Source organism: Choristoneura fumiferana, chromosome 13 (assembly GCF_025370935.1).
Source record: "Choristoneura fumiferana chromosome 13, NRCan_CFum_1, whole genome shotgun sequence".
Lineage (NCBI taxonomy): Eukaryota > Metazoa > Arthropoda > Insecta > Lepidoptera > Tortricidae > Choristoneura > Choristoneura fumiferana.
Window position 1 is genome coordinate 10,598,699 of NC_133484.1, and position 22,233 is coordinate 10,620,931.

A 22,233-nucleotide genomic window follows, 5' to 3' on the forward strand; every position below is an offset into this window, starting at 1 on the left:
TCTATGGGAACTATATTTTCTGTGACCTAATTTTAGATGTGTCACTAATCGGCAATAATCTAATTTAATATCTGTCCCTATTAGTCATCATTAATCAAAACTTTCTCTTAGTATGAGTCATCAGAATAATGTAAACCTGTATCTTAAATTATAGTTTGATCATTTATTTATTTATTTGCCAATAAAAAATAAAAAAAAACATCAAAATTCAATCACCAAAATAATAGATCTGTCATCTAATAAAAAGATCTGTTCCTTAATTAAATGCTTCTACCTATATTCTACTACAGGTCTGGTTAGGTACGAACGACGACAAGCGAAGCGAGGAGTGTTAGGTAGAACTGCGACTTGCGACCCTCAGCGTAGAGGCCGGCGAAGTGCTAGAACCGACCATTTTTGCTAATACTTACGGCATGCAAGTTCGTTATTTTAAATTTATTCAAATTACCATCCATCATTATCACCATCATCATCATCAGATTTATCCTCATCATCATCACCATCAATCACCATCAGTCATCACCATCATCATCGACATCATCATCATCATCATCAACACCATCACCATCATACTAATACAAAACATAACGCCAGAGAAAGAGACAACTGCATGACTGTCACGTAATTAGATAGTTAAAATTATTTTTCAGTGATTAAAAATTAATTTTGAAGTAAACATTTTTATATTGTTTGGTGAGTTATAATGACACTTATTAATTTGAAACCCAATGTAATTATTTGATGATCGATATTATTTCCAAGTCATTTTTAATTAATATTTAGGTAACCGTTTTTAGTAATCATTGTCTGTCTAAGTGAAAATAACCTAACCTAACCAACAAAAAGTTGGAAAACCCCTGACTGTCACTACACTGTTACACTGCACTGCTGCACCGCACTGCTGGCCTTAAACACTAGCTTAGAGATAGTGAGATGATCTTGCAATATCAATTTGTTATCTTTACTTACGTTACTGAATAGTCCCACTGAGCGAACTGCCTCGAATGTTTGAAAAATAGTTTGATACCGATTTCACTTACATTACATATCTTACAAAAATATATTATTTTATTAAAGTCTTGGGTTTTTCTTTACCTTGGAGCTTTAAAAAAAGATAGTAAGTTTTATTCAATAATTAATTTATTCTTTCACATTAAATCACAACCTAAGTAACCTTTTCCTCTAAATTAGTCTGACTTTTTGTTTGAACTTCTACTTTTTCTTCTTGTTTCGTTTGACCGTTATCTGGCATCCAGCTTCCAAATTCAAATGTTCCGTCTAATGGCGTTTGTGGTACGACCACAGGTTTGGCCACTTGCGGTTCTGGGTAATTAGTTTTTTGTCCCAATTTCTTAGTGGCCAGGTATGCCAGTAACTGAATGTTGACTAAGATGATGCCTGGCAACAGCCACGCGTCGGGCATGGTTGTAACTGTTTGTTTATACAAGAAGGAATAACTCGGCGATGATAGAGTCTGCGTTGCTGACTCTAAGGCTCCTAGAACACTGTATATTTTACCTGGAAAATAAACAAAATATTAAGGACCTGTTTCACCGCTGTATCGTAAGTTCCTGTTCCTGTTAAATATTTTATGTGACAGATATCTGTGATGCCGTCTCTAGTAAAACGAACAAAAGAAACAGAGATGGCATAAGTAACAGGATAACAGGAACTTAATAGGCAGTGGTAAAAGAGGAGGTTAAAGTGGTTTATCAGTAGAAACATTGTCTAACAGGTACATACAACAGCCAGGTTCTAAAATGAATTCTACCCGGTGTCTTCCATTCCTTCCGGAATATTTGAGGAGTTTAATAGGTTAGTTCGGCTGAACGCCCTGTTAAACTTTTTTATCGGAATTTTTAATCAAAGTCTAGTTCACAGCTTGGACGTTTCAAATATCGATCAATGTATGGAAACATTTGTTAACCACAATTAATACCGTAAAATGAGGCTACTTTGCCCCCCACTGGGTAACTATGCTCCAACTCTTTATTTTGTTTAAATGTCTTGCAAGTCGAAGTCCCGGTACTTACCCGATACACTTCCCAATGAAGTGGCAACACTGAACTTAAATTTTTGCTCCAATATTTTCTTTTCTTTTCCTGTCAGACGCCGTACAGTGCTAAGACGGAGTGCAATGATAATGATGGTGTAAAAATGCACTAAACGCCTCGAATTATGAATGAATCAAATTCTAAATTATAGTTTGAATATATAAATTAAAACAACACTATGACGTAGTTTAAGCAAGCCAGCATGATAGAAGGGGTGATCTACTTTACATAAATACATATATGAACATGCCATAGCACAATCATTTTCAAATTAAAACAAAGTAACCTCATTTACGGTAGCCCCGAAAAAAGTTTACAGGGGTGTTCAGTCAAAGAGCATGGCATGACCCATGACGAGAACCACCTGTTGAAATGCGAGTATTCCAGAAGAATTGAAAACATAACCACAACGAAAGCGAAGTACCTAAGGGTAAACTTCCGAGTGCTCGATATGCTGATACCCAATAGATGATACCCTGCTGTCACCTCTTTGCTAATGACACACAATTTAAGATGACAACTATTGGGACAGTGACAAGTAGATTGCCTGGAAGAGATCGCTCTTAAGCGATAAGACCGCCTATTGGTTACCTTGTAATTTTCTCTCTGTGTATCTGTTTTCTGTATCGCTTACTATTTCTGGTGTACAATAAAGAGTCATTGTATTGTGTTGTACCCCTACGTTTACATTTATAACGGTACGACTAATGAACTAAGTTCTCGTTCAGGGAGACATTGAAGAAGATGTGGCTCACACTAGTTCCTTGATTATTTAGTAAGTAATTATCCTTTATACTTGTATTATTTATGTATTGCATGTAAATTTGTGTATTTATGTATTTTATTTTATATTTAGTTATAGATATATTAATGTTTTATATATGTGTTATATATTTATTGTATATAGTTAGGTATTTGAGATTTACATATGCAGTTATATTTATTCAAATGTTTTGCTCTATTTGTCGATCCTTGTTTTTTGGATTGCTCCTCTACCACTCAAAGGTTGACTGGCAGAGATCCCTGCAGGGATAAGTCCGCCTTTGTACTGAACACAACTTTTATTTATGTAACCTTTTTGTTTTTCCTTTTTGTACAATAAAGAGTATAAACAAACAAACTAAGGAGACTTCTTCAATATTGTCACTTCTTTAGCAGTCAATAAAATTATTGTATTTAACGAAGATATTTATATAATGGCTACCTACTATTACGATGTGCATTCTGTGATTTGGTTATTTATACGATTTGTGCTGGTAAAAACGGTACATTTAGATATGGCGCCGAAAATAAAATACCCAGGCGCAATGCCATAGCATTTTACCAATTAGTGTTATCAATCATTATTAACTGATTAATAATAATGTTTACTTAATCAGCGGTTGTAATGGATTCTCGGATTTGCTTTATTTGTCACTGTCTCTTATTAAAAATATTTAAATGTTGTATATTTTATATACAAAGGTTCTTGTGGGTAAGCCATAACCACAAACTTTAGACTTGTTTGCTTTTTTTATTGAATAGTCTTGTTTTCGTAAAAGTATAAAAGTTAAGACTCAAACCTTGCTCGGTGGGTAAAATCTGCTTGTTTAATATCGGCCTCTGCACCACTTGCGACCCCTGACTTATGATGCCTATTAATGGAACTGAAAATGAAATACATAGGTAACATGACATCGGGGCTTTCAACAAAATGGCTTATACTTTCTTAAAAGGGCGGTAACGGGCCAATGACTCTTCTTTCTTGAGTAGTTGGTACTCATGGGAAGTGGTGTTCATTTCCCATTAGATGTCCCGCTTGCTCGTTTGCATCCCTCTCATAATAAAAAAAGACACTAAGAAAAATCCTATTATGCGCTAAAGATGAGTCATGTTCTTATTAGTTATATTATATTAATAGGCAGGTAATTCAAACATAGAGGCAATCAACACGCTGAGGCCCTGTTTCACCACTCTCTGACAAGATCTCTGATATTTTATGTGAGATACCTATATATATGATAAAGACGACATGACAGATATCTGTCACATTCACATAAAATAAAATCGTTTCACAGAAAGAAGTGGTGAAAACGATTGTGATTCTGAGTGCGTTAGACGTTATTGTCTAACATTATTGCTTTTGGCTTCAGGTCTATCAACATGGTGCATCAAGTATAATGCTCAAGTTTAGGCACTAGATTGCAAAAAAAATAGTACCTACTATGCAAGAGTATATTAATATTTGGCAGGTTTTCAGGACGTTCTAAGTCTGGGAATTATTTAAAAGAAACTACTCGTATACCTAGAATACCTACTTACAGTAGAAAACCGAGTGCTTTTCCGAACCTGAATAGCAAAAATAAAACTAATGTGAATTCCATGCGATTTTTCAGTATTGCTTCTCTTAAGTATTGTCACAGAACAAGTAGATATGGTATTGTGAAGAAAATGTTGAAGCGAGAGAAAAGATCTAACTACAGCAAAAGCACAATGTACATTATTGCCGAGGCCGGGAAAAAGCAATTCGTGTATGAGTAAAGTTCGACGTACGAAGCGTATAGTAGCTGAGTAGTGATTTTTATTCTTTACTCACTGCAGCACTTTTCCACGGCGATGGTTCCTTTAGCACGTGACTATACAAGGTGTCTTAAAATTATCCCGGAGTAGGTATCCCAGCACGTGGTCGGGTCGGTTTATTTTGACAGAATACCCCTGTAAAGATTTTTCGAAGCGATTTTACAATTGTTACATTGATCGATGTAATAAATTGGCCACATCAAAGGCGTGTGACCACATTGAAGCTGGAAAAATCTTTGCAGGTGTGATTAGAGCATTGGCTGCCATGAGAATCACCTTCTCCATGTGGGCATGACCATCACTGGTGGGATCAAGAGCTCATTTTTCAGAATATGATTTTGGTGCTTATTTTGGGGGCTTATTATTACTTATTAGGGCGATCCTGTGAGTTGTGAGCATCATCGGTGGGATCACTAAATTTGTATGGGGTGTGAAAGCAACACTTTAGGTAAAATATGGTACGAGTAGGCAGCTAACGTGTTAATTAAACTAACCAATCCACTTGCTGAAATATTTTGAATTTTTTTGAGACATGTGCATCGCACGACAGTTATATGTAGTGAAGTGAGACAAAGTCATCCAGCATTTGTTTCAATTATTATAAGCATTCATGTTAATGTTAAGCAGGATCCTACTGAGTTAAGGTAAGTCGGGGCAAGCGCGCCGGAAGGGGGTAAGCGCGCCTACCATTAAAATATCGAAAAGTATTGATTTTGTACTACTAACGACATCTTCCAGCTCTTAGGTCAGGTCTTAGGTGCGTGGTTGTAAGATGTCGTTATTAGGGCTTATGATACTTTTCAATATTTTAATGGTAGGCGCATTTACCCCCTGCCGGCGCGCTTGCCCCGACTTACCTTATTTTAATGTATACGTACTTATAAAAACTACGAATGAGACAGTAGCAGCCATGAGTCCTGCTGATGCGAGTATGCTGGATGCGCAACTGAGAACCCCAATCATTTCGTCGGACAGGCGCAGGCGTCGCTTGAGCAGCATTAAGATCACTAGTGTACCTGCAATGGTCAATAGTAAAGTTAAGGGTTTGTTTTACACCTCTCTAATAAGTTCCTGTTACTTCTTGTGATGGACAAGGTTTGGAGTTTTTGAGTATTTCTAATTTTTAACCGACTTCGAAAAAAGAGGTTATCAATTCGGTTGTATTTTTTTTATGTTTGTTACCTCAGAACTCCGTCATTTATGAACAGATTTGATTTTTTTTTGCGTTCGTCTAGGAATGTCTTCAATTAGGTCCCATAAGCACCAAATCAGAATCTGATGATTGAATCTTAAGGAAAGTTGTAGGGACACCTATAGTAAAATTGATATATTTAATAGTAACTCGTGCATTTGCTCTTGAAAATCATCATTTGGTGAAGTGGAACTGATGATGAAGACCACAGTTGATCATCGGAGTTACTACTCAATAACAAGTATTTCCTGCAGATTTCCAGGCGTGACAAAGTAACCAACGTGGCAGTATTGCAAAGAATGGGCAAGCACCTTGAGCTTTTAAAGACCATCAAGCAAAGAAAGTTGTGTTACTTTGGGCATGTGATGAGAAACGCCAAGTACAGAGTTCTCCAGGAAGATTGCCGAAGAGAGAAGCGTGGGCAGGAGGACACTCGTGGCTGAAGAATTTACGAGCAGCGGCCTCCAAAATTATAGAATCGCCATGATGTTGTCCAACCTCCGATAGGAGAGGAAAGGGAAGAAGAAGAAGAACAAGTATTTCACGGGTTGAATTTTAATTACTGTGACACAGTTACTAGGCAATTTATGCTCCTCGTAATGCATATTACCAAACGGGTGGTGAAGCATCAGGACTTTTCAATAATGAACGTCTCTGCATCGGAAAAAGCAATATTTCGTAAAAGGTGACGAGCAGTTGATATTAAACTATTGTATCATAGATATTTTACACTAAAAAGCGTGAAAAAATAATTTTATAACAAATAATTTAACCGACGACAAAAAAACCATGAAAATAATTTTATACTTTTATTTTTAGCCAACAGGAGTGGACCCATAGTCATCTACCTCACCTACGCACTTTATATTGGGCTTCAATCACTCCTGCTGGCTCGTGCTGAGGCAGCGACCTACTTCAGACTGGTAGAAAATTATTTTCATGGTTTTTTGCAGTCGGTTCAATTTTTTGTTTTATATTTTTTTGTGCACTTTCTTTTTAATGACACATGAAAATGAGCTCATCATATTATAGTTTTTTTTTAAAAATATTAGATAGAATAATTACATCCATGGTAGTTGATGGTAGGTAGTATCATCTACGGAAGTGATTGTGTGCACCACAATGAGAAATGACTCGGTACAGAAAGGCTTAATTTTTACGGCACGGTTAGACGAAAGGAACGAAACAATGACCTAAAAGCTTGCGTCTGTAAGATTTTATATTTAAAATATATTTTTTATCTATTATTTTCAAATGAAACATACTTATTCAAGTATTTTTCAAATAATTACTCATTAAAATCAAAATTTATAAAATAATTATAATTAACACAAAAAAACCAATTACCCAATATCAAAAAATCTATCCTTAACTTCGATCGTACCAATTAGGTAAAATATGACTAAAATCATCCGCATCTTACTTTTAGGGTAAAAAAGGCCCTTACCAAGGAAACTGGTAATATTCCGGTAAGCAAGGAAGAATCCAAATGTCACGTCGTCCCAATGGAACTTGTTTCTGTAGTACATAAATGCAAGCAGAACCTCAGCTGAAACGAAATTGAAATTAAAATTTACAAACTAAACATTATTTTTGCTACACAATTATGTATAATATTTTAAGTTGAAAATTAACGTGAGATTCAAATGTAATTACTAAAAAAGACTGATTTACTCAATGTTCTCTTGTACTAGTATATTAAAAAAAAATAGGAAGCTGGTAGATTAAGGGTCCACGTGTCGCGCGGAAAAAGATCTCGGACAGACACGTAACGGCCATGTACACATTACTTAATATGGCCAATCCGGTGTCTTTCATTAATAATTATAATGTTTTGCCCTTTTTTTCGGCGAAAAAGTATTTTATATGATCATATTTTACCTTTCCTTTTGTACTTCAGCTTGTAATATAATACTTTACCTCCTAATAAAAACTTTGGCAGTGGCAGGCCATATACTACAAAGTGCAAAATTCGAACTTCGTATCTTGCCGTCCCGCTGAAGATAATAGCATTTAATACGAGAGTGAGAGGGACGGTACGACATGAACTTCGATTTTCGAATAACGTAGTAGCCCGCCTGATCATTCGTGCCCCAAGTAGATTCTTCTTCATCTTACCAGACAATAACATCCTGTCTCCCAAAGCAACCACTAGCATGAGGAATATGATGGTCCTCTTGTAGCCGTCTCTCCGCCTCACGAGACATGAGATAGCTTGGAAAGGCAACTTCCAGTGCCAGACTGCTGTTTTGTTCTCTGTGTTCACGTTAACGTCTTTCATGAACACGATCACGTAGATGAGGGCCGATAACTGTAAAGTTTTGAAGACAGTAATAATAATAATATAATAATGTTTATTGTACTCAAAAAGAAGTGTAACAAGTAACATAAACTTAAGTTTGTACAAAAGGGTCTTAAGTAAGTGGTCGAGCTTTTGCCCCTAAACTAGGTTCAAACCTGTGCCTTAGTAATGAATTTTTTGCTACTTTAACAATAAGTAAAAATAATGCGGTGAATAGTGGGTTTGTTTTTTGCTCAATGCATGGCCCGTTTTTGATAAGGAGCCATTAATATGCATAGCCTACCAAACCAATATGGGCCCCTAAGCCACCATGGAACCTTATCTAAGTAAATTATTTTGTTTTTCAATGATATTATTTATCGAATGACGTTGAATGGCATTACGACACGGTTCTGTGGTGGCCTAGGAAGCAAATTTGACAAGAAAGCCTAAATTATTAAATTAATTAACTTCAGAATATGTTAAGATTAATTTAACAAAATGACATGTAATAATGATTTTATATTACCAATAAAGGAGTATGAATAACAAAGTCCGAAAATCATTAACCCCCCAAAAACAATAGTTTTTCATAAAAATACCTTCTATCAAAACAAATTTAGTTCTTGCTTGCCTTTAAGTTTTTATGGAACCCTCAATGCGTGAGTCTGACTGGCTTTTTTCATGAACATGATGAATATGGTTTGCAGACTTTAGCAAAGTTGTTATGTCTAATTGCATCATTATATCAAAATAAATTCAACGTTCTCAATTTGAGATAGCATACAAGCTTAGCATCAATTTTTAGGGAAAGAACATGATTTTTTTATCGAAAAATGATTAGGTTGCCGATAATTCATTGAGTACATAGGTACCTACTCATTGAGTTAAAAACAGATGGACCAATTGTTTGACATAACGATAACGTTTCCAATGACATGGATGACTTAGTACTCGTAGGTGTAGATTGTAACATTTCAGAATTGAAGTAGTCTTAATTTAAAGTGTATTTCTTGTTCTAAAGACAAAATAACAGACGATGAAGCACCTTTCATGGAAGAAGGATATATACGCCAGTTATTATAACAAACGAAGTAGGTATGTGATTCTTTTAGATGTAGCACGACTTTTCTATTGTCAATATCGTTTTTCTTTTCCACTACATTATGTTGTTGTATTTAATCCGAGATATTTTTGTACACTTTGTCGTAATGAACATTGTATGGACAGTTAATGTCAAATATATCTTATAGTCAAAATACCACAAATAGTTATAGTTAAAACGTCATACAAATATATCTTTACACTTAGGTACCTATATTACGTTGCCACTGTACCTATGCCTTCTGTCAATTTTTTACTAAAGTTCAAACATATTGTTCACATCGACTGGACAAAGTTCCTTAAAAAAATTAAGATAGCACTGGCGGTAGTATTGTACTTTAAATCTTTTGTGTATGATACTCGTGTTGCAAAGGTGTTGGGATAAATTTTAAGGGATTGTGCTTGCATAACAATTTTGCGAGGTTGAAGCTAGCTTTAGACATTAATGTTACGTATGCCTATATATACATTTTTTGTTTGAAATTAATTAACCGACGAAATCTACTTTCTTAAGTTTACACATTTTGTAGTAACATCATCCGGGATAAACGTCATTCTATCTTTTGGTAGAAACTAATAATACAGTTCTCTTTATCTTATTACCCTGATAGTTACTACAGGTAGGTATGCAGTAAGTATGTATGGTTCAAGATACATTTACCCCGAAAGACCTTATCCTTAACGATTGTACAATTACATATGCCGTATAATCAAAGCAAGTACCTGTAGTAATAATACAATGGGAAACACACCGTAGAATCCAAGGCAGCGATATAGCACTGGCCCACTTATGGCCCCCAACACGTGAGCTATTTGGATGGCAGCGCGGTGGGTACCCATAGTGCGGGTGACGTCACGACCTGTGGCATGGCAAACCTGAAATACACAAAAATATTGCCAAATTGCCAAACGCTTGAATGCCATTTACACGCTTGCAAGTGCGTTAGTGTATTCCGAACAGGCAAGCATGGCAGACGTGGATCTAGGCGTGAGCTCGTGACCGACACTAAACACAAGCCAACGTGTAAACATGTCGCAAGCGCTTGCTGCGAATTTCTTTTGATCTGTGTTCAAAAACCGACGATGCCTCGGATCGGTGGCAAGCTCTGGCAAGCTCACGCAAGCCTATCCAAACGGGGGCATATACACTCTTGTGCTTGTGAAAGGTTGTCGAGGCTTGGCAAGCATGTAAATGCAGCATAAAGTATAAAGAACTTGTAAAGCTTAAATGGGACTGGGCCAGGTTATGTCTGCCGGATGCACCCACAAAGATGGACGCACAAAGCAACATGGTGGGTACCGCATGACGGGCACTGACAGTATGGCAGGCCGAGGCGAAGATGGCGAGATGACCTGGATGCGGAACTGAGCGAGTGGCCAAATATAGCTCTGCATAGGGAGTTGTGGAGGTCAAGAGGGGAGGCCTTTGCCCAGCAGTGATTCACAGTTATAGGATAAATATGTATGTATAATAATAATAAAGGACTTGTTATGATTGTAGGTATTAAGACTAAGTACCTTAAGTGCGTAGTCCTTAAATTTAAAGCTTTTAATCCATCTACTTTCTTGTTAACATTATAAATGCAAAACTAACTTTGTCTGTCTATCTGTCTTGTTACCGGTTCATGCTTAAGTTGCTGATTTAAATAAAATTTGGTTTGGAAATAGTTTGAGGTTCTGGAAGGGACTTAGGATAATTTTTGGCAGAGGAAATAACGAGCAAAAGCTATCATAGTAATAAATAATAGATGAAATACAGATATGATTAACCGATTTCATGAATCCTCGTAATCATTAAGTTTATCGTAGTGTCTCAGTTTTGTTTCATCAGTTTTTATCACAAAATTAATAAAAATAATACCTAGATTGCCTACCTACATTTGAAATTGACCATCAGCTCTGCGGTGACGGAAAACTACGACATACGGGAACTACCGCCGTAGCCCTCATATTCTGAGCGGAGGCCTATGCCCTGCAGTGGGATGTATATTAGGCTTAGATGAGATAACAGTGAGAAATAAAAACAACGAAAATACAAAACTTACATCTCCAATGTGACAGAACGCTGCTGCCAGCATCAAGCCGAAATTCCCGCCTAAAGACATCGGTATTTGCACTGCGTACAAAACTTGCACTGTCGAGAATCCAGGGAAGGTGACCAAAATGAGAACTGCTGTCGTCATCACACACATTCCAACCAAGGGCAAAATTAGTACAGGTTTCCGTCGACCACTACAGTCACTCCACGGCCCAACGAATAATAGAACGGCGGTAGCCATGAGCGAACCGACGAAACTTCTACTGATATTAACCCCTGCTACCACCATCTGACTTGCCGCCTGAAAAAGACAATTGGAGTACTTGTAACAAGGTAAAAATTTGCAGCAATGCTATTACAATAGTAGTAATGCAGGTGGTAGGACCTTGTGCAAGGTCCGCCCGGATTGCTACCACCATCTTGCTTGCTAATCCTGCCGTGAAGCAGCAGTGCTTGCACTGTTGTGTTTCGGCGTGGAGAGTAAGACAGCCGGTGAAATTACTGGCACGTGAGGTATCCCATCTTAGACCTCTAGGTTGGCAACGCGTCTGCAATACCCCTAGTGTTGCAGATGTTTATGGGCGGTGGTGATCTCTTACCACCAGGAGACCCACTTGCTAGTTTGCCATCCAGTCGAATAAAAATAAAAAAAGTAATAACCAATATCTCCCTTAAAACAAGGACGCTCTTGAGACATGTATTAATTATTATTTTTCTTGAAGAATGACGATAAAGATTTAGTAAGATTAGTAAGTCTTACTAATATTATAAATGCGAAAGTTTGTAAGTCTGGTTGTTTGTTTGCTTGTTACTTCATCGCGTCTAAATCCCCTCAGTTTGAATCCCGGAAAAGGACATACAATAGTTTATATCCCGAAATATTGCATAGTTCCCGCGGGATAGCGATAAACGAATTTTGCGCGGACGGAGTCGCGGGTAACGGCTAGTAATACATAAACTTAAATAAGCGTAAATAGGTGTATTAGTCTCACGAGTCTTGAAAGTCCAGTTGAACCGGTATTCGAATGTTCCTGTTTTCATACTCTTTATTTTTGATCTTTGATAAGTTTGATTGCAAAACTTTGTAATTTATAAACCACCAGCCTGTTACCCGCGACTCTGTCCGCGTATAATTCGTTTATAGCTATTCCGCGGGAACTATGCAATTGCCCGGGATAAAAACTATCCTATGTCCTTCCCCGGGACTCAAACTATCTGTGTACCGAATTTTATTTAAATCGGTTCAGCGGTTTTGAATTGATGGAGTAAAACAAACAAGCAAACAGACTTACACGCTTTCGCATATATAATATTTTTTTAAACCATAATATTCATATACCATAAAACTGAGCTCAGTATTACCTACTAACATTTCTCATTTTCGAGATCTGTCGGGCGCTAAATCCTTTTGATAAGATGATTTCTGATAATCATTGCAGCGCACCTCGTGTTTACGTAACACGCGCACTAAAATAGTAGTACGTGATATCTAATTTCAATTACTTACTTCGGCAGCTCTGAAGTCTTCTCCAACGCCTTTGTCACAAACTTCTGATGGTAGAAGCAGATCTACAGTACAAGCAGTCCGAAGGTAGAAGTTCTGCAAAGTGGTCTGCCCGAGGTTGATTGCCATCATGGCCCCAACAAGAGCTGGCTCTAGAATTATTTGCCATTTTTCCGGCGGCGACACCTTCTTGCTTTCTTTGTCTATTTCTAATTTACTTAACGCTTTGGTGAGCTCTTCGTCTGGACTGGAAAATGAAAATAGTTTATCAATGTCAGCTTGTGATAACCGTTTAGTTCCAATTACAGTAAAATTATATTCCCTCGTTAAACAGATAACCCTATTAATATAACCTGTCTTGTTATCATCACTAATTTAATTTCTCCAAGGCCTTGACCCAGATTCACTATTTGATAATAATATTCATATGTAAGTATGTTGTGTTTTAAGGCAGAAAAACTATATGCCTACTTAAACGTTTGCGAAGACTATTACAATTCCATTTCAATAAATAAAACAACAAAATTGCACTTTCACTGTGTTAATAACATACCTCAATTTTTCCAATTCATGGAGATCAACTTTGTTCGTTGTAGACATGACTAATTTTATCCTTACCGCTAAATATCTTAACAAAAACAGTCTTTGGCATTAACAGATCAATAAAAACATTACGACCACAAGTTGTATACGAGTTACCAGTATCGCGGCGCTTTTACATGTGAACTGATAAGATAGTCCTGTCTTTGAAATTGGAAACAAGTCGGTTATGCAAATAGAAAGATAACTAACTACGGTGCAGAGGTCGCGGGATTACAATGAGGATAGCACGGAGAGAACAGCAAACAGCTGATCTGGGGCCAGCACTGGTCGCTCAATTGGTTGCACTTACATTTGATTATAGTAATTGGGTACGGAACCTTCTTAGAACGCTATCATCGACGTTAAGTGCAGAAAAGGGGGAAAGTGCGGCAGATAACTAATAAAACTACAATTTACCGACGAATGACCGAATAAGACACGAATAAGTTTAATAAATCTGAATATGAAGTAAAATATGTTTTTTATTTACTAACATACATTACATTAGCATTGTCTTATATACAGATCGAACCTTTTTCATAGTAGGTATATTAACATAAGGGGAATGAATAGTTTGTTCGCAAGTCGTACGTGATTCACACCACGAGCACTACCTCTCCGCTGTTCCATATGCTTAATGTGATAAGCAAATGATAATTGCTTTAGTGATATAATTTGACAAAGGTTCCAAGTGTAAATACGAAAACGGTCGTTTCTTTACAAACTACGGGTCCCATTATTACATTTAAATAATTTCGAATCCTCAACAATGACGTCGGCCTTTTTCAAGTGCCAGATTTCCCAAGTTTCTCTTGAAAATATGTAATGTGCCGTGAAGAACAGATTTTCCATGGTTTTTAGCTATTGTTTTAACTTAAAAGCAATGGGTAGTTCAAATTCGCAAGCTGTCAATGATCGACATTGTCCACTCGTATGAATAAGACAAGTAGTAGTACTCTTACACCTCTGCATGATTTCATGGCCGATGCTAGAGCCAACTCTAAAATAAACAGTATAGAATCTCGAGCGGCGCGGTTCGGTGCGCAGACGCACTCATTACGTGTGTAATTATCTAGTTTCAACCGCATAGAGTTTATTTGCACTAATACGTAATCGTTATCATTCCGCACTAATTTCAATGTTGCCAAGAACCCGCTAATTATTGACAAGTTAACAAATAGATTATTTAAATAAAAAAAAAATGCGTTGCATTCAGCCAGTATGTGATTTAATCGAAGCGAAAGCAATTCGAATGTTAATCGTTTAAATTAGAAAATTAGCTCTACAATGTACGAGTAACAAATCATCTTTGCTTGTTGATGTAGTTCATGACTTTATTATAGTAATTAAGAATAGTATATTAGCTAACAGTATTGCGCAATTAAGACTATTTCAAATTAAATAGGTATTCGGCAACATTAATTACTGCTATCTGTTTTCGTTTCGGTGTAACAAGTTTGAATGACTTCGTTTCAGGTGTAGGTCGTTCAGCGTAAACGATACTTTATTTGCACACTTTTAAGAATCGATTTAGTTCAAATAAAGGATATTTCAAAGGCTTACTCAATACATATCCTTAACCAGTTAGTTGGTTCGGATCATTCGGAGTTACAGTGTGCGTTTGTGTGCAAATTTTTGACGAATGTTATTATTTGCAAAAGTGAAGTGATATCTTTAGTTTTGTGCCTTGGATACCATTATCTTATCAGGTGATAGTGATAGTGATAAGGATGACAAATAATTTGTAACCTTGTTAAGGATTTCTCTTTGTAGTAACTGCTCATTATTAATGCTCGATTATTTTTGGACTGTTTGATTACCTAAATCGTTCGTTGCATTTCATTTTTTAATACCTAGTGCGTGAATGTGATATTCTAGCCTAATTAATGGTCATGAACTAAATAAGTTCAAAATAATAAAACTACAACACGTACACCTACACAACACTGTAGATAATAAAGTGCTCAAAACAACGCTATTCTATCCGTGTCGATGTTAAGCGAAACATCCATTTCCTTGATACCTATCATTTCACCTGTTTCAATACAAAACTGCACATTGACTAAGAAATTTAAAGACAAAGGAAAAAAAACAATCGAATTAATCGAATTAACCTTCTCCTTTTTGGAATTCAGTTAAAATTGTTTTTTTTTGTCAATGATTGACCAAATTTCTTACATCTCTGGGTAGAAGTTTTTTCACGATACCGAGATATTTAAGAGCTACGGTGCTACAGATAGACACACAGACAGACACACATAGCGGTCAAACGTATAACACCCCTCTTTTTGCGTCGTGGGTGAAAAATAATAAAATTTTGACAGTGTGACTGTGTAAATTAGTTTTCTTAGGAACTATTTAAAAGACTTACGTACAATCAAATGCGCCTAGACTTAGATAAGTGGTAACCTAGGTATTAAAATGCTATCATACTATGCATATAGTCAATAAAGAAATAAATCCTTTTACAATCCCTTCTTCTAAAAGATCCCTTTTAGGGATAAGTTCGCCTTTGTACTCTTTTGTTTTGTTGTTTTCTTTTAGTATTATTTTTGTGTTTTATGTACAATAAAGTATTTACATATATACATACATACATACAATCTGGACCTGATGTAAACTCCACCTACACTCTCATTATTCTTATTTTTAGTCTGGACTGTTTCATAAATTAAATTTGTGTACGAAGTGGCTTTGTGTGTTGCTGGTGTAGTTTTTTCAATGTGCTCGAGCTACACCTACACGTAAATAAATCGTAAAGTAAGCTGCTAGAATGATTACCATTTATAGGGTTCCGGAGCCAAAATGGCAAAAACGGAACCCTTTTAGTTTGGTCAAGTCCGTCTGTCTGTCTGTCTGCCCGTCCGTATGTCACAGGCATTTTACTCGAAAACTACAAGATGTATATCAATGCAATTTGGAGTACAGATGTCTTGTCTAGGCCGCTATTTAGTTTTGTAGTTAAATTACAAAAATAAATATTTATAGGGGGGGGGGCACTCTATACACGTAACAGTTTTTTTTTTAACTCACATCAAAGTGTGGCACATAGTTCGACAGCTCTTTTGAAAAGATAGTAAGGTTTCTCAAAAACTTTTTTGATTAAGTGAAGATTTCCGGAAATAATCGCTCCCAAAGTAGCAAAAATTGTGTCCCCCCCCTCTCTATCTTGTAAACCGTTTGTCCAAAAAATATGGAAAAGTAACGCTTAATATATACTTTCAACGAAAATTGGTTTCAAGATGATCGGATATAGGTACCGTTGTTGAGTTATTGCCGAAAAACTGCGCTTCTCAACAAAAGGACGCAAGTGCCGTGTAGATACGCTCTTTTTCTGGTAATAGATTTTAAGACTGTAGTAAGTGTTTTAATTGTGTTATAACGCACATAATATTACTTGATTTTTTTCGTAATGGCTACGGAACCCTATCTTGGGCACACGCTCTTGGCCGTTTTTTTACTTTTATGCTAGTTGTTGTTCTTATGCATATTATAGTATCATTACAGCAATTAGAAAAAGAAGCGTATGGAAAGTCACACTCAACGTGTGCTACCCGTTTATGCAGGAATGACTCTACTAATAAAACAATAGCATGACGTTTAGTCCCCGTCTCGATCCTCCAAAGCTGATCTACATAGAATAATGGTGGACGCCTTATGGGACAGGTTGTTAGCCTTGAGCATCCTCCTATAAGTACAACCATACATCGGGTTTATTCCTACTAGTTAATACAGTTGCGCTGAGAATTGCTCGCTGTTAGCATCAATTAAGAACCGATTGAATGAGTAAGGCCTACCTACGTTAAAACGTGAGCTCATAGATTCTTAAGAAACTGGCAAAGTGTGAGTCGGGCCACGTGCAGTACAGGGTTACGTAGTTGCCCATCACACTTTATAAGATGTTGGACTTTTATTCATTAGGTAATTCATAAAGTCTATTTAGCTGTGTCAGTTTTCCTTTTAACTTCGTTATACTCGTATCTAGAGACAACTATAAAGCAAGCAGGTTTTCTTTGCAATAGGAAAATAAATATTTATGTTATTATCAAACGAAGTTAATCACATTGCTACAAGCAAACACACAGCAAAATATAATGTACAATATTCCATCATCTGTGAAGTTTAACTTGAATAGCTATTTTCTCTTTAGAACTTTGAAACATAAATGGATGTTTGAAGTATGACTATAATGTAGTATAAGGAATCGTCGTTTTAATTTCCTGTTACAGGGAACACTCGGTACGAAAATAGTTTCACGCGATTAAAATGTTTTACAACTGATAAAAAGTCTGCACGAGGTGAATGACCTTCTGCCAATATTTTCCTTACCTGACTGCCTACTTTACATGTGTCTTTAATTGCAGTTAAGATACCAAAACTCAAGTTTATACCTACTCTGGTTTAGTAAGACTTGCACGAGGTAAAAAATATTGAAATTAACTAAATGTTTTAATGAAATGAAATGAGTAGTCTCTCCAGAAGCTATTCTAATTAAATATTAAAGTTTCAAATATGGATTGAACTTACACTCGAATTATTTACCCACCGAAATAAGTTACAGATAAGAAAAGGTGGTGTAATTAGAAAAAGGTAAGAAATGAAGGCCATGTGAGGCTTTAGGAAACCTAATGGTACGGAAGAGATGAGTATTATTCAAGCAATTAATCTTTGTCTTCGTAACAAAAGCAAATTAAAAAACAACAACAAAGATGGCTCAAAAGATGGTTAATATTTTGCAAATACATAGGTACTACTTGTGTAGGGAATGTAGGCAGATTTTTTTTTGTGTTTTTCGAGTATTTAGTGTTTGTTTGATTTTCAACAAAACGTGTCAAAGATAGTATATTTACCAAATAATTACATTTTAAGACTTTCTTGAACAATTTTGAACATTTCTTGAACAATTAATACTGGTACTTAAATTTTTTTACTTTTTTTCCAGAAATGTAAATGCCAAAAAGTAAACTACCCAGATTATCCCTGATTACTTGTAGCAAGCGAAAAACTGCTGTTTGATTGAATGTTCATAAATGACTACGCATGCAAACATATTTTGATAAGACTGTTGTCAAAATACACCATCATTTTCGAGTCACACTGTTTATATTTGTAAACAAAAAAAAGTCAAACCTCCTTGTAGATCCTTTTTTATATAAGCAATTTTGTCTGCCGTCAATAGTATAATGCTTATGCGTCATAATTATTATCCAAGATTGCGTCAAAGATCGAGCGGCATTTTCGTTACGGTTGCGACTTTAAGTATTGGGTAAATAAATATAAGTTTTACTGGTGCTGTGTCATTTTCAGTTAAGTTATTCAATATTGATTTTATTTGCTTCAAATCTATAGGATATTTACTTAAGAGCTTTTCAATTGGTCATTATTTTCGTGGTCCTATGGGCCACGAAACTGATTAAAGACACGAAAAAGATGATTTTCCACAAGTAGAAAAATACAGAACACTTTTATAGAATTTTCTGCTTTTTACAGTGTAATCGTTTATGCCGTTATTGATTTAATTGATTTAAACGAAGAATGGTGACCGTCGACAACATTTGCTCCAGGTGTATAGGAATTATGACCAGTGCGTCGCCAATTTTGTTAACTGGCGAGAGGTTCAAGAATTATTTTGCCCTGAATGTACGTGTGAAATGTATATATCTAAATATTAAAGAAAACTTCGTCATTTACAGGAGCATTTTGTTGTAACATAATTTCTTCTGTTTACCGTAGACCTGCACGGGGGGAAGTATTGAAAACTGTTTTGGTTTGTGAGTTGAAGTTATTAATCTTACTTTAATTAAGTAATTCTACATAGTATTTAAAGGTTACAAAATGACAATTTGAAGTCGTCATTTTGTGGTCAAGTTTTAATTTTTTTTTATATAGATATCGATTGTCTATTTCTGTTGATACCTGATTAATTAAATAATGCTTATTCGTTTTCTCATTAATCGATTTTCATTCAAATAGTACAATTATAAGATTTTAAAATAAACAAAATGTTCTTTTCGTGGTCTCAATGCTCATTTTCGTTACCGTTAAAAATTGGATTTTTGCTTTTTTTAACCAAAATAAACTTTATCGATCTCTTATAATATAAAGCATCTTATCGGTACATATCCTTATGTCAAAATAAACAGACCACATCAAATGTGTGTTTTATTTCTGTAACATTATCTTACACCTCAAATAATTACCCATTAGTGTTTGTTTGATTTTCAACAAAACGTGTCAAAGATAGTATATTTACCAAATAATTACATTTTAAGACTTTCTTGAACAATTTTGAACATTTCTTGAACAATTAATACTGGTACTTACAGGCGATTTTTTTTAATAGAATGCTATTTTTTAAAGAAATGAAAATGCCAAGAAAAGTAAACTAACCCAGTATCCCAAAGCTATTCCCTAAGATATAAAGCTTATCTAGTTGAGATCCTTCATCAATGAAAAAGTGCAAGTCTACTTCCGTAAATAAGTAGAATGCAAACTCATGACCTCTCAATGGTGTGACGTCACTATCGATCGAGGCTCGCGTCTCTGTCAATGCACCCCTACTAGGCCGCCAATGTAACATGCGCACGCATAAAAATAATATATCACAAGAACCAAAACTTCGAGTAACCAAAAAAAAAATACAATTTTTGTAAACAATTGAAAGTCAAAATCAACACATACCTTGCAGATCCTCTTTTGTTATGATTTGGCGTAATATTTGTCACTGGCAACTTTAGCTCGACGTAATACCATGCTAGTGATTGCTCTATGCGTGAAAATTAAGGCGCATGCGTGAAAAACATGGCGAACGGCCTCACTGCAGGGTGGCAGTACTTACTTGAGCAGGGCCGAATTCTGCGATAGGAATTGGGCCCAGTATATTTAGAGATCAATATTAATTAGGTTGTGGCACAAAATTTACAGTTATTAAGAACACATTAGGCATACCTACGTGTTCAGTATTACTATTTTATTTATATTTAGACTGAATCTAAGTATATTAAATTTTTATGAGTTTTAACTACCTACTTGCATTTAATAACAGATTTTCTAATAGTAGTTAAAATTTTAATTAAATTTTACTGATTTTACTTTTATTACCCATAGTGACATTATCAGTAAACAATAACAATTGATCTAAAGTATAACAATACAAAGCTGTTAATTCACTCAATACCTTAAATTGTCTAAGTGTCTGTTTTTTTTATAACCGACATTTAATTTTAATTATTTTTTTCACAATTCCGTTATATAAAGCACGAAGGTGAGTTCCAACTAGACCTAAACTCCAATTTAAAACAACAACAATCATAGTTTCTTCTCTTATATGCAGTGATATTTTAAAACTACTATTTCTTGACGATCAATTTGAAATAAGTTTGTTTTTACTTAAAGGTTGCAAATAAAATGCAGTCCAAGTGCGGACCTGCGTAATATTTGCATTCGGCTCCGATCGGGGGACTTCGTGCATTTCCGTGCGTTAGCCTCCAACCCTCGTAGAGATGGCTCTACCACAATCTGAAAAAATCTTTACTATATTTCCTGTTTTAACCAAAATAATGCACAGTTTTTAAGTGAAATGCGATATATTATGGTTGTTAAATAATGGAGCATTCGTTTTAAATGATTGTTTTTTAGTTCTCGTGTTGGTTTAGTGAGGATCTGTGGTTGTGTTGTGCTTACTACTTACATTTTGGGGTTCGGAGTGATTGGCTTAGGTAAAATTATACATTTATCGTTTGCTTAAATGACTGCATTAAACAGTGTTAAAGAATCAATTTCTGTACTAACTTTCTGAATAATGTAAGGCAAAATTAAAAAGAAATCAAGTATCAATTGATTTTTAAAAGGTTAAATGATTTACAGGTATCAAGCCATGAAAGGGGTTGAGGACGATGACTGAAAAAGGGGAAGTCAATAGGATGTTGGGTGAGTAATGCTATTTTCCTTATTTTTTTTCTCTACACATCATAAAAAAGATAGGTATTTACGATTTTTAGTAATTATAATGTGTCTATTTACGGCTTTATCTCACTCAGAATTTCGAGAAATCCCTTCTCATTGAACCTCTATGATCGATCACCCAATGTATCCGCTTTGAAATTTGTTTCAAGTTTTTAGCTCTAGTGGTTTAGTCTGTATATCTATATGTCAAGAAAATGTTGTAAACATAAGTATGAATGAGCTATAAACCATAAAGAAATAGTACAAAATCTAAATTCGTTCATCGGAACGATCAAAAAGCACAATCCACCAATAACAGGGTCAGCAGTTGTGTTGCATATTGCTGCCGCATCATATCTGTTCTACTCAAAATGATCAGGGACTTAATGATATTATTAATTAGAATATCAGTAAATGAGCGAAATTAAAAATTATATATGTTTTGCCATGGTACCTACTTCGTTCGCTACCATGTAGGCAAAAGGTTTGTAGTTCATTGATAAGGATCTCCGCAAAGTAGCGCCTGAATAAATTTTATTATTGGAATTTAAAAACACTAGGATGTAATGGCGTGACTCCTTAACAACTTAATTCCTGCCGTATTGCGTAAAATACCACTCACCCACTCACATCTCCCATTCGCTTTTTATTAACTCGTCTCTTTAATTAAGTGTCTGTTTTGAGGTTGTTGATGAAAAAATCATGTCACGCCACTGGTACTGGTAGGTAAGTAATATTTTTAATAGGTACTTACACCCCGGGTAACTGATACACGTATCCACTGACACGTATCATATTCGATTACACCATTCTCCCCCATGTGAGCCAAACCCCGCGGTGAGATTGGAATCCCAAAATGCGCTCCACGTAATTAAATCCAAAATTACACTAATTAGATAAAAAAAATCAAACGAAATTCATCTGCTAGGTAGCTAACAATGGCAAATGCTTACTTTCTACTGCACTATAAAAAAA

The 22,233-nt window shown here is 35.6% G+C and overlaps 2 protein-coding genes across 3 annotated transcripts in view; one reads left to right on the top strand and one right to left on the bottom strand.

Moving 5' to 3' along the window:
* Positions 1-1,120: 1,120 nt before the first annotated feature.
* Positions 1,121-13,739, bottom strand: LOC141434038 (lysosomal proton-coupled steroid conjugate and bile acid symporter SLC46A3-like). 2 transcript variants are annotated; one of them, XM_074096268.1, is made up of 9 exons: positions 13,286-13,736; positions 12,736-12,979; positions 11,236-11,529; positions 9,914-10,066; positions 7,924-8,116; positions 7,253-7,354; positions 5,492-5,629; positions 3,617-3,700; positions 1,121-1,518 (listed from the first exon to the last, which is right to left on the bottom strand). In XM_074096268.1, the coding sequence occupies exons 1-9, from the start codon at positions 13,330-13,332 to the stop codon at positions 1,166-1,168; spliced, it is 1,608 nt and encodes a 535-aa protein (XP_073952369.1). In that variant the 5' UTR covers positions 13,333-13,736; the 3' UTR covers positions 1,121-1,165. The 2 variants fall into 2 exon arrangements, with proteins under 2 accessions (XP_073952369.1, XP_073952371.1); XM_074096270.1 differs by lacking the exon at positions 3,617-3,700 and having other exon boundaries at positions 13,286-13,739.
* Positions 13,740-20,826: 7,087 nt separating this feature from the next.
* LOC141434037 (uncharacterized) overlaps positions 20,827-22,233 on the top strand; it is a 102,984-nt gene continuing 101,577 nt past the window's right edge. The window contains 2 exon segments of the mRNA XM_074096267.1: positions 20,827-21,032; positions 21,181-21,243. Of these exon segments, the coding sequence (XP_073952368.1) occupies positions 21,210-21,243 (34 nt within the window). The 5' untranslated portion in view covers positions 20,827-21,032; positions 21,181-21,209.